General features: G+C 39.7%; 1 protein-coding gene across 1 annotated transcript in view; it reads left to right on the top strand.

Annotated features, from left to right (window-relative positions):
* LOC119737611 overlaps positions 1 to 10,055 on the top strand; it is a 35,665-nt gene extending 25,610 nt beyond the window's left edge. The window contains exons 12-17 of the mRNA XM_038212072.1: positions 941 to 1,141; positions 2,197 to 2,403; positions 4,012 to 4,208; positions 5,083 to 5,274; positions 5,977 to 6,136; positions 8,493 to 10,055. Of these exons, the coding sequence (XP_038068000.1) occupies positions 941 to 1,141; positions 2,197 to 2,403; positions 4,012 to 4,208; positions 5,083 to 5,274; positions 5,977 to 6,136; positions 8,493 to 8,581 (1,046 nt within the window). The 3' untranslated portion in view covers positions 8,582 to 10,055. The remainder of the gene's footprint in view (positions 1 to 940; positions 1,142 to 2,196; positions 2,404 to 4,011; positions 4,209 to 5,082; positions 5,275 to 5,976; positions 6,137 to 8,492) is intronic.
* The last annotated feature ends 2,337 nt before the right edge of the window (positions 10,056 to 12,392 follow it).

Here is a 12,392-nt window from a genome sequence, read left to right as displayed (position 1 = left end):
ATGTTCCAATTAAAGAGGTTGTGGAATGCTCGAAGACATTTCCGTCATTTTTTGGGTATATGTAGCCTAAGGTGTGATGAAATAAAAACGACTATTGTTTCTGTCATGAAATGAGTACAAAAGGTACTTTTGAGAGCTGTTTTTCAGGTCCTGTTTCGACCCGAACGTGCAATTTGTGTAAAAGTCGTCGTTGCGGGCAGCAAACAAAACACAGTAAATCGTGACGTAATAAACAGGACTCGTATATGCTACTCTGCATCGGGAGTCCTGTTTATTACGTCACGATTTACTGTGTTTTGTTTGCTGCCCGCAACGACGACTTTTACACAAATTGCACGTTCGGGTCGAAACAGGCATGACAGGACTTGAAACACAGCTCTCAAAAGTACCTTTTGTACTCATTTTATGACAGAAACAATAGTCGTTTTTATTTCATCACACCTTAGACTACATATACCCGAAAAATGACGGAAATGTCTTCAAGCATTCCACAACCTCTTTAAGTTTGCTAACGTCCCACTGAAGTGGGTACGCAAAGCCAAGTTTGTACCCGGCAAAAGGATGTTGGGATTTAACATGCCGCTTAAGCGCATATTTCTGGCAGAACGAGTTTCCGGTAAAAGGTCGTTAGCATAAAAATTTAAATAACTTCAAAATTAGGTAATATTTTGATATAAGAATGCACAGTATTATTTAAATTATTAACGAATGTCATGAGTCAAAATCTCAGCCTTATGTGATTTTTAATTTAGAAATTGGAGCACAAAACCTTTCAACTCGACTATCTCCAAAAGTGTTTTTTTTTTTTTTTGTGCCTGGGCTGCTAACATCCTTTTCCTTGGCACCCGACAAATTGACAATAAGATTTAGCTTTTGTTATACTTGTGGTTACAATGCATCAGTTGTTGGTCCTGATCTTTGCTTAAATTGATTTATCCAGCTGCCTTACATCCGATGGACTGCATGGATATTGTCATCGGCATGGTAGATGGCGGGCTGTCCCGCGTTGGTGATTACTACACCCGCGATCGGTCCACGCCGCGACGCGACAGTTTCTACGGAGGAATGGAAAGCCTGACGGCAGCAGGAGGGAAAGAATACAACGATCGCACCATCGTCAAATTCCGTAGAAAGCTCACGTGTAAGTTTAGGTTTTACTTTATTGGCGCTTAGGCCAAAAAAAATTATATTCGGTCTCTGGTCAGACCAAAGTTCCGGAATTGACGCGGCGATGCGGCCTTTTTTTTTGGTTTGTTTGTTTTTTTTCTCTTCAAGCTTGGATTGTACAGACAAGGTGGGGTACTATTTTGCTTTTTTGGTGGTCTCATGTACATTGGTGTCCTCCATAATTTGCCTTGGTGCTTTCCATCATTTGCCTTGGTGCAATTTCCCATTCTTTGGTGCTCTTTGGTAAAACAAATTGAGGAGGTGCGGAAATAGAGGGCGCTGATTGAGCTACCGCGGAACATTTTGGGGAAAAAAAAGATCGACGCGCATGATTAAAATCGACGCGCGCGCTGACCAGAGACCGACTTTTTGGCCTTACCAGTAGGAATATTTGCAATTGCCTAGAAAAGTTCTTCATGATTTTAACGAGAATTTACTTGCAATAAGTGAAGATATGACTGGTACCAATTAACCTGTGAAAATATTTCGCCTGAAGCGGTATCATTTAGAAGAAAACAATCATTGAAGTCGGTTTAAGAAAGTGTGCCCACCAGCAGAGCTTTTTTGCATGTGTTAGCAATGCAATCCAGTTATGAGACTCCAAAACATGCGCTGCATTTTCTGTTTTCTCAAATTGTTTAGTACACTGAGGCCAAGTTCGCGCAAGGACTATAGTTGACCAATGGTTAACTAACGTTTGCCCGAACTCTGTCTAGTCAACGGTGGTTGACTAGGCTAGTCAACTATTTGGAACCAGCCCACTGGGGTTGGTTGCTTCGCTGGTAACCAATAGCCGCGCGCATTCATAACGCAAGCAGAGAGCCAGGATCCAGACGTTTTGCGATGCCATTTTGACCAGCGTTTGACTAGAGACATTCGCACGTTGCTATCAGTGCACAGGCGTAAGGTACGTCACAAATCAACCACTAGTCGACTAATGGCCCTTGCCCGAACTTGAGGTTTTGAATTTAGACTATTTTCCTCCAAGTTGAAATGTTTAAATATGATGACATTTTTGTTTCATGTCAGCCACTGAGCGTTCTGATCACAGCATCATGAACGGACCGATGACTGTCATCTTCGCTCGGGGCCAGGACTACGGGAGATACGTGCATAACCCGCCCAGCGGCGTCGAGCACTGCACGACTAGCCAGAGGTTCTACAAACGGTTTGAGCTGAAGTATCACGGCACTGCCCAAAGCCAGCGTGGACAGGTTCCCAACTTTAACTTCTACGGTAAGTTGCGATCATTATGCATCGTTGCATTTCAGTAAATGAAATTAGGCACAGTGCGACTATAGGCTTGCCTACTTCAGAATTACCACAGTACAGATGTTCACTTAAAGGTAAAGTCCATTATTTGTAATTTGTGCATTTTGTTCGTTTGAAGCAACACACCTACTCAAAATCTGAAGGAGGGTGCTGAACAACTAACCTGTTGAAGTTTCAGCTCAGCTTCAGCTCTATATTTCGAGAAAAACAATATTCTAGGATCTCGATTTCAAATCAAAAGTTGCTGAATCATGTTTTAAATCGGGCCTGAATTCAGCATCAGAGACAAGTTCTCACTGAGCCGATTGCAGCTAGGCGATGTCGCGCACTGATCCGACGAATTATAGCAACCACGCGCGCGTGTGCGTCGTGTCAACGCTTTCTTCGCGCTTCGCCGAATAAAAAAACAAACTACAAACGGAAATTTCCAACGGTGCTTCTTAAGACGCACCGTTGGAAAGGCCTTCTTTCGTTGATTTCTTCAAAATGACAGCTTGCCAGAAAGAATAATTTCACAGGGAGTTTAGTCCCCTTACTATCTTTCAACCAAGTATGTTTTTCAACAATAATTACACCAGTTACTTTTTGGATAGCTGCAAATGATGGACTCTGGCTTTAACACCGACGCCGTGTTGCTTCCCTTTCAGTTTTTAACCGTCATTACTTTGGCTGCTTTTCACAGGAACTGAAATATATCATGCCCAAATCTCACACACTCATACTCGTTGTACGAGATCTGCCACTAATGCTCACCCTTTCACAGTTTCAATACCTAGGTCTCGCCCTGTATCCCTCTCATCATCCTTTATTGTCCGTACATCCAAATTGTGGAACTCTCTACCACAATCGTGCAGCCCACCATCTTACAACTCAGTCTTTCAAGAGCTTCGACAAGCTCAATCTTTTATCACTTTCCTAGTCTTATTTTTCCTGTGTCAAGAGTCCTTGGGACTGTAGTGGCTTCCTGCCTCTTCTCGGTATCATTATCTATGAACAATAAATTGTCCTGACAAATATGTCAAATGGTTAGAAAATGTCTCAATGTCATCCTGTAATTTAAACCTCTGCAAATGTCGCATTTGGGAGTTATCATACTGTGCCTTCCACTGCTCCTGCATGGAGTTCTAAGCAAGCTACACGTTAAAAGATTCTTAAAAACTGGCACTCATACCAGCGGATTCACAGTTGTGCTAGGATTTTCATTGCATTCATTGTACCTTTTAAGTAACAGATGTACCTTCACAAATGAATCTTGAATGTCTGTTATTTCTCACCAATTCGAGTTCATAAGTTTTTGCAATTATATATGGCTATGGAGTGGCTTTCCCCATTTCTGGGACGCTCTAAAGCTCGCTATTCCCACAATGAACTCTTGGTTTAGAGAAATGTTCCGAGCTTAACAAAACACACGTGCGATGGACGCTCATGGATGGAAGTGTCCCATTAATGGTTGCCAGAACTATTATCATAATTAAAATATTTTAAGTTTTTAGTGTATACTTGCTGTGAGCAAGTATACTAATATAGTATATTAATATTCATTGTATTTTTATTTTGTCACTTCCACAACAGAGGACCCCAACGCGCCCCCACAGACCGGCCCATGCAACGGTGACTACTCAATGCCCATGAACTGCCAGGGAGACGCATGTGATTACAAAATCACTTGGACTTTCCGCGAGGCTGACGATAAGATCCAGTTCAACATTGTCGCTAAGACAGAAAGCAACAGGTGGACCGGTGTGGGGTTCTCTAAGCAAGGCGCTATGGTAAGCAGAGCCGCTAAGCGAAATAGAGAGCCAAGAAGAAAACAGTGTTAAGCAGAAAATGGTGCTAAGCAGAAAACAGTGCTTAGGAAAATACAGTGCTAAGGAGAAAACAGTGTTAAGCAAAAAATAGTGCTTAGCTGGAAACAGTGCTAAGCAGAAAACAGTGCTAAGCAGAAAACAGTGCTAAGCTGGAAACAGTGCTAAGCAGAACACATTGTTAAGCAGAATACAGTGCTAAGCAGAAAACAGTGCTAAGTTGGAAACAGTGCTAAGCAGAAAACAGTGTTAAACAGAAAACAGTGTTAACCAGAAAATAGTACTAAGCAGAAAACAGTGCTAAGCAGAAAACAGTGTTAAACAGAAAAGTGTTGACCAGAAAATAGTACTAAGCAGAAAACAGTGCTAAGCAAAAAACATTGTTAAACAGAAAAGTGTTAACCAGAAAATAGTACTAAGCAGAAAACAGTGCTAAGCAGAAAGTGCTAAGAAGAAAAAACAGTGCTAAGCTGGAAACAGTGCTAAGCAGAAAACGTACAGTGCTAAGAAGAAAAATAGTGCCCTGCAGAAAACAGTACTAAGAGAAAACAGTGGCATTATAGACCCCTCTCATAGACAGTCATGTTGGTAAGCAAATTACAACTGGGTGTTCAAAGCAGGTATGTGTGCGCGCAGTGTGCAAAATGTTCTAAACTTGTGCTCATGTTGCTTGAAGTTTCTTTGGAATACGGCACAAAAGTTTGACTCCCAAAATGCCGATGCATGTGACAATCTGTAGGCAGTGATGTCATTTGAGAGAGATATCTATTGCTATATCTATTGAGCTGCTCCACCTATAGTTGAGAATGACAACACTTTTCTCCGTCCACATTTACAGGTTGGTTCAGATGCCGTCATTGCCTTCAATGGAGCCAACGGGGTGGTAGTTGAAGACCGTTTCTTGGGAGGCAAGAGCGCAAACACGGTCGTCATTGACGATACCAACAACCTTGAAGAGGTATCTGCCTCTTACGACAACGGCATCATGACGGTGGCTTTCCGACGCCCCAGGGACACGGGGGATAATCAGGTAAGGCCTTCCAAATCAAAATAAGGAACTCAGCGGGAGAGGGAGCATTCCTGAAACTTGAAGCGCAGTAGGTTTGTCTCAGATTTTACAGCCGACGGTACCCTACCCAGGCAAGCACGTATGGTCAAGGCGCCATTGCAGTAGAGGGTGCTCTATATAGGCGGCCATATGGCGGTAGAGGGCGCTAAGGATGAATCAAATCCTGTCTTGGGAACTTTGGCACTGGGACACAAGAAATCCTGAGCATGCCTCAAGCAATCCATATTGCAGTCAATGCGCACTTGTGAGATATGCGTGGAATTTTGTGGGTCTCATTGCCAATATTCTCAAGACTGTATTTGATTCATGTAACTGATATAGCTCCCTCTACCACAGTGGTGGCTTGACCACACTTGGTCGCGACCTACTGCATGAGATGTTAATCCAAGCCCAGTCTTTGACTAACATTGGAGGTGGAGCTGAGATTTTCACCTAACCCACCCCCCCCCCCAAAAAAAAAGAGGTCGAGGAAACAGGCATAACATTTTTCAGACTGTAGTCAAAAATCAGACTTTTGAATCTGAGAGAATTATAGAAAATAAAATCATCTTCCAGACCTTTCATCCAGTTTAAGACTTTGAAAATGGACAACATCACCCCTTAGGAAAGCTAAAATTTTGGCTCAACGTCTGATAATCACTGTTGAAATCAACATTTTGACAGGACGTTGCATTCACCGACGACCCCAGTGGCTGCCTCCACTTGTTGATCCCCACCCAGGGAGGAACGTTCACCGAGGGAACACCCAACATGATCGGCTACCACGCACAGACTCCGATGGTCGTTCCAAAGGTCTGCATCAAGGCCTGCGATGAAGGACCAGGTGAGAGTTATTACTGCGCTCGCTACAGAAGGGCCAGTGCTCATTATTTTCCAAGTTCAGGATATTTCACTCTCCGATTTCATGCCTGCTTTTCATGCCATATTTGAGATTTTGTAGTAATCTTCACTGATCTCCATGCTGATCTTATTTAATCTCCTGTAATCTACTTACTATTACACTTATTTCGCATCATCTCGGGTCTATTTCACTGAACCTCGTTTAACCATCTCTGTTGATCTATAATTAATAATCTTGTGATTATCCTATCCTTTGCTATATTCTCAAGTGATCTCGCTAATCCTATTGCCTCTCTGATCCTTTCTGCAAATCCTAATTTTTTTTGGTGCTAATCTTCATCCCTATTGTTGATCTAATATTTGCAACTTCTAATCTTCAATAATCCCACTAATATCTATTATCTTTTGATCCTCGTTGCTTATCTTTATTTGTCTCATCTGCTAATCTTTTCAGTAATCCTTATTTGTCACTTAAGCAAAATGCAATCTCCATTTACTGCTTATCTATATTAAGACATTGTTTGTCATTTCTACTCCACTATTTCGTATTTGAAGATATAATCTCTATCCTCTAATCCTACTAATCTTCTTGATCCATTCCACTAATCTTCATTTCTTGCATTAATCTCTTGGTGAAGACTTGTTTGCACCCACTGAAAAACCTGGTGGTACTGCCTCTTCACTGGCTTCTCTCTCTGTTGGTACTCTGCTAGTTGGTTCCTATCTTGCTTGTCGCTTGCTTTTCAACTAACCCACTTACAAACAGGTTTGTATGCTTCGGCAAACTGTGTTATTTATTGTTTTGTTTTTTAAGTAGATACAGTGGAACGCTGCTATAACAAACATCTTGGGATCCACAGAAAGTGTTCGTAATAATGATCGTTCGGTATAGCGATAGTGAAGTCACTGAACTGGCATTTCTCACGTCCCGCCGCTGCACGAGGAGTTGTCACAAAACTTTAGCAACGGGTGGTTTTCCCTTCTATTCCTTGGGGAAATAATAGCCATCTATCGCTCTTCAACATTCAAACACGATGTAACCATGGGGGGTTTGATGTTCGGGAATTAAAATTGACCCAAACAGTGTTTAATACATGTACAACCGGTAGGTTTTTTTGTTTTTTTTGGTTAATCTGTTGACTTTTTTCGACAACGATGTTCGGTACGTTTTGTACATTAAAACCGGGAGCCAAGGATGATGTTCGGTATAACCAAATGTTCAGTATAGCGGTGTTCGGTATAGCGGCGTTCCACTGTAATACAAAGAAAAGGCAGGGAGCACCTATAGTCCAAATGGACTCGTGACACAGGAAATAAAGACTAGGAAAGTGATAAAAGATCAAGCTTATTGATGAAGCTTTTGGAAGACTGGGGGTTGTAGGATGGTGGACAGCACGATTGTGCCGGTAGAGAGTTCCACAGTTTGGATGTACGGACAATGAAATATTATGAGTGGGATACATTGCGAGACCCAGGTATTGAGACTGTGATTAGCGTGAGCATTGGTGGCTGATCTCATAGAATGAGTAATGTGTGTTTGAGATTTTGGACATGATAGATTTCGGTTCCTTTGAACGGCGACCAAAGAAGTAACGGTAAAAAAGTGAAAGGGAAGCAACAGTGGAGTGAGTTGGCGAGGCCGTCATTGTTGACAAGACGAATGGCCTTTGACTGAATTTTGTCCACAGACTCGAGTGGTAAATTGGGGGGGGGGGGGACACCACCCCAGATGTGACACATTCTAAATTTGGGACGAATTGAAAGGCACTTATTACAAACATTTACACCAAATTTCCAAAGATCTTTTTGTTATTTTTGGTATAAATATTGTCGAATCGTTGAAAAGTAATGCTTACCAGTTGCACAAATCACATTCAACTTCAATTGTATAATTTGGAGAAGAAAAAAAAAACTGAATGAACGCGAGGAATAAAGTTAATACCAGTAGGACAATGCTGATAATATTGTGCCCTTCAAACATAAGTGCTTTCCAAATATTCTTTTTCTGAGGTATCAAGTTCTAAAATTGGACCAATTGTACTGATTGTTGTTTTTGCTACACTCCTCTGTGCATTAACTGGGTCACGAGAGAGACATTTCAGTAAGGTATTCTAGTTCTCAACAATTGGCTTGATTCAATATTGACACAGTAAACAGCCTTTGATGATAGGGTTTACATACAGCAGTTTACTCAATTTGGCATTGAATGGTAGTTATCATGGCCGATTTGAGATTGACGTCACTAGATGCCATTTAATGAAGAGATCACCCCTGAAATACTGAAGAACAAAATAGTGAGGTGAGCAAAAAAGTTAGAAGTTTTTTTCCTTTTTCCCCAGGAACTGGTGATAATAGTGGAACCAATCTGTCGGCACGACTGAGCACTGTATTATTTATCATGGTTCTGGTATTCATCCTGAAGATGTAAACAACTGCTGAAGATGTAAACATCTACAAAAACTGAATATGTAAACAACAACGACAAAAGCTGAAGATATCAGCAACAACACAAGCAGGTTTGTCATTCATCCCACAGATATTTGCGAGAATAATCAGTAAAGCCTGTCGAACACAATGTAGCTTTAAAACAGAACCTGAAAAAGACTGTGCTTTGGAAGACAGTTTAAGTTAGATTGGAAGTATTTGTTTTTTAAGGCTCAATAAACGTAGAAAAAAACAGTATTATCTTGAATAGAGACTGGAATATCATAATAGTATTGGAGAAGGCTGTATTTTGGGAACAAAGTTAATTAAACTTTTGTAATTTGAATCAATTCTACCTCCTCAATTACATGTCAACATTGAAATTCTTTGGATAAAAAAAAATAAAAGGTTCGTGTAATTTGAGGCATAAAATGAGGCTGAAACGTGTGGCTCAACATTTAAGATTGATGCTGAGCCAAAAATATGAAGCTGATGTGTCCTCAGCAATACATGAAACAGCAGTAGGATGAGTACGTTGGGCGATAACTAGGAGTCTAGGAGTAAGGACTACAATGTGAGTAGTGGTATAAACTAGAACATGATTAACTAGGAATTATGAACAATTGAAAAGAACTTTGCTTCATGTTAAATTGGTTGTCGTGATTAATACATTTTTTCATAGCTCATTTTATTGACTTGTTCAATTTGTTGTGTATTTTGGATTCACTTATTTAACCATGAATGTTTGGTGTACTCAGAAATTTATCACATAAAAAAGTTGGTTTTAAATATTCACAGTATTTGGATAAAATTGTAAAAGTTCTCATTTTTCAAGTAAGGTGTTTAGTTTTTTTCATTATTTAGCTCAAGTAGTCTTTAATTCACTTTAGTTCAAAAATTGAGTATTCTGTGATATTTAAATGTAAAAAGTATTCGTTTTTAGTATGTTAATCGTTTTATGTAGATTTATAAAATGATACCCATACACGGTAATGCTTCAATAGCAACTTTTGCCGGGTCCAACTTATTGGGACAAAGTTGTTGAAATCTATGAAAATTTAAAGGAAAAGACCGGTTTTACGTAACATGATCAATTAATGGCCTTAAAATCTATCAATGCAAAAATGTAACATACCGGTGGTGCAATGTTTTAAGAAAACATATCACGATTTATTTTGACTTTATTAGACACGATTGGCTTTCAGCATGTGATCTGGTGCCTGCTCATAATGTGCCCTTACTTTTTAGTGAAAATTGGCAAAAAACAGGATTTTTTTTATTTTTTGACAAAAGTTGAAAATGCATATATAAAGTTTTTTTGTGATGTTGTGTGTGCCTTATGTCTTCATAGTAAGTGTCTTTCACTTTTATGCACATTTTGAAGAGGCTTTGATAAATATTACAGTAATCAGTGAATGTTTATATATACCTATAAATCTATATTTCAGCACTATTTTAGATGGTCATTCTTATTAAGGTATACAGTTAAAATGTATATGTTTGAGGATTTTACATATGTGTAGATCATGATATAAGAATCAAATTTGTATATTTTGGAAATTTTATCCTTAATTATATATATGGGCTAGAGTATTTTCTGAGATGTACGTTTTTATGAACAATTGTTGAAAGAGGGTTTTAAGTAAGATTTGAGGCTTTGCATGGTGGAGATACTAAATAGTGAAAGGTTTGCGGAACGAGGGTTTTGTTTCTTTTCATGACTAATATACGGTGGTTTACTAAGGATTGCAAGATATTGTAAAGCTGGATAATATATTATTTGGATATATTTAATGAAAAGAAATTTTAATGATTAACCTGAGGAGGGAAAAAGGCACAACTAAAATAAATGAGAGGCGTTCTGGCAAAATAAGACAGAACTGGGCACAGGCCGTAGTGGAGAAAAATGCCCCAAAAAAAAAACGAATGTAGGCAATTTTTTTGCTTCAACTTTCAGATATATGGATATTTCATTAACATGTGTAGTAGACATATCAAAGATTACAAATATCATATTTGTAATCTTTGATATGTCTACTACACATATTTCAAAGAAATAGTATAACAATCGTGGGGGAAAAATGTTTTTAAGGAAAAACAACAGGCATCTTTCATTTTTACAACTACAAAACTCAAAACTTTGAATTAAATGCCTTTTTCTCAGTATTTTACTTTTTTTAAGTGCAAACTTTAAACAGCCATTAGTTTCAACGAAATGTCTGATTGAAGTGCAACAAACAGTATTGCAAGGATAATTTTATTCTCTTTCAAAATACCTGCAAACCCTCATTTCCACCTCTACCAAGTTGTGCGTCTCATTTTGCCAAAATGCCTCACAAATGTTTGTATGCTGATGTAGACAATGATGAGCGTCTAAAGTTTGAACGTTTAGAAGGAAATAATGCAGACATGAACAAAGGCAGTCCCCCCCCCCCCCAAAAAATGAACCCAATTTTTTTAAGTGACGTCTCAATAAAGGCAGGCACTGCGTACACCACCATCTTTTCCTCAAAAAAATTGGTTAAAGTGGTCAGAAATTGCCTCAGATCGCACCACAGAGCGTAATTTTTTGGACCCACTTTTTGGGGGACCAAATGTTTTTTTGCCCCCCCCCCCCTCAAAATTATGTTCTGGATCCGCCCTTGGACATGAAAAACAATCCTTGAATAAAGATTCCATCCTGTGGGTTCGAATTTCTTAAGGAACACATCTCTTCTGTACTGAAATGCTACAGATATTTTAGACAATTTAGCTGTTTTTTTGGCCACTATTGTAATCACTCTGTGAATGTACTGGAAATAAAAGACAAAATTTCATTTTTATTTGTTGATGGATTTATTTAACAACCATTCCTTTTGTTGTAATTATGGGCGATGATGTTTTATTCGAAAATGCTACGGAGTTGAGGCTAAGCTACCATGTGAATAAACTTTACACACATATGCCTCACATTAGCCTCACATTAATCCATTTGCACCTGCACTGACAATAGTATGCTCCTGCAGTTTGGGGCGGTACAGTAATAGGCAGGGCGGTTTTGGGCGGTACGGTAATAGGCAGGGCGGTTTGGGGCGGTACAGAAATAGCAGGCATGCAACTGCGAATTTAGAAAAAAAATTGAGGAAATTCCAAACCTCAAAAGACTTTGTACAGTATTTTTCAATTTGAAATGGCATTCATGAGAAGTAAAAAACGAGGAAATCAGCGGATCTGAGGAAAGTTGCATGCCTGTATGTGGCAGGGCGGTTTAAGGTGGTACAGCAATAGGCCGGGCGGTTTGGGGTGGTACAGTAATAGGCTGGGTGGTTTGGGGCAGTACAGTGACTAAATAGGTGAGTACTAGGCAAGGCGGTTTGGGGCAGTATAAGGAGTAATAGGGCAGTTGGGGGCGGTACAGGGGGTAATAGGCAGGGCAGTTTGGGGTGGTAATAGAGAGGTTTGGGGCAGTACAGTGAGTAACAGACAAGGCGGTTTGGGGCAGTACAATGACATTGGTCAAGAGTCAGAAATGCTGACTTTTTTTGCACAGCAGACAGGTATCAGCTTAATGGAAATGACAATTTACGGAATGATCGTTTTTTTCTTCAGAATCTGAACATTGGATATAACCAAAATGGAACGCACAGACGCAGGCGTTTGTTTATGGTGTAAATCGAGGATTTTCTTTTGTTCCTCTTCCCTTTTCCTTTGTTTGTACTTGAACTTTTTCGCAACAGCTCTCATTGGTTTTGTACACGTTTTCCAACCGAGGAGTCCTCGATTCAGTTTCTGACCTCGATTCACCGATGATGTTGCATGTGTGAGTCCTCGATTTA

This window comes from Patiria miniata, unplaced genomic scaffold, assembly GCF_015706575.1.
Source record: "Patiria miniata isolate m_02_andy unplaced genomic scaffold, ASM1570657v1 HiC_scaffold_3, whole genome shotgun sequence".
Taxonomy (NCBI): Eukaryota; Metazoa; Echinodermata; class Asteroidea; order Valvatida; family Asterinidae; genus Patiria; species Patiria miniata.
The sequence above is the reverse complement of the archived record's forward strand: the minus strand, read 5'-3'. Positions and strand labels throughout refer to the sequence as shown.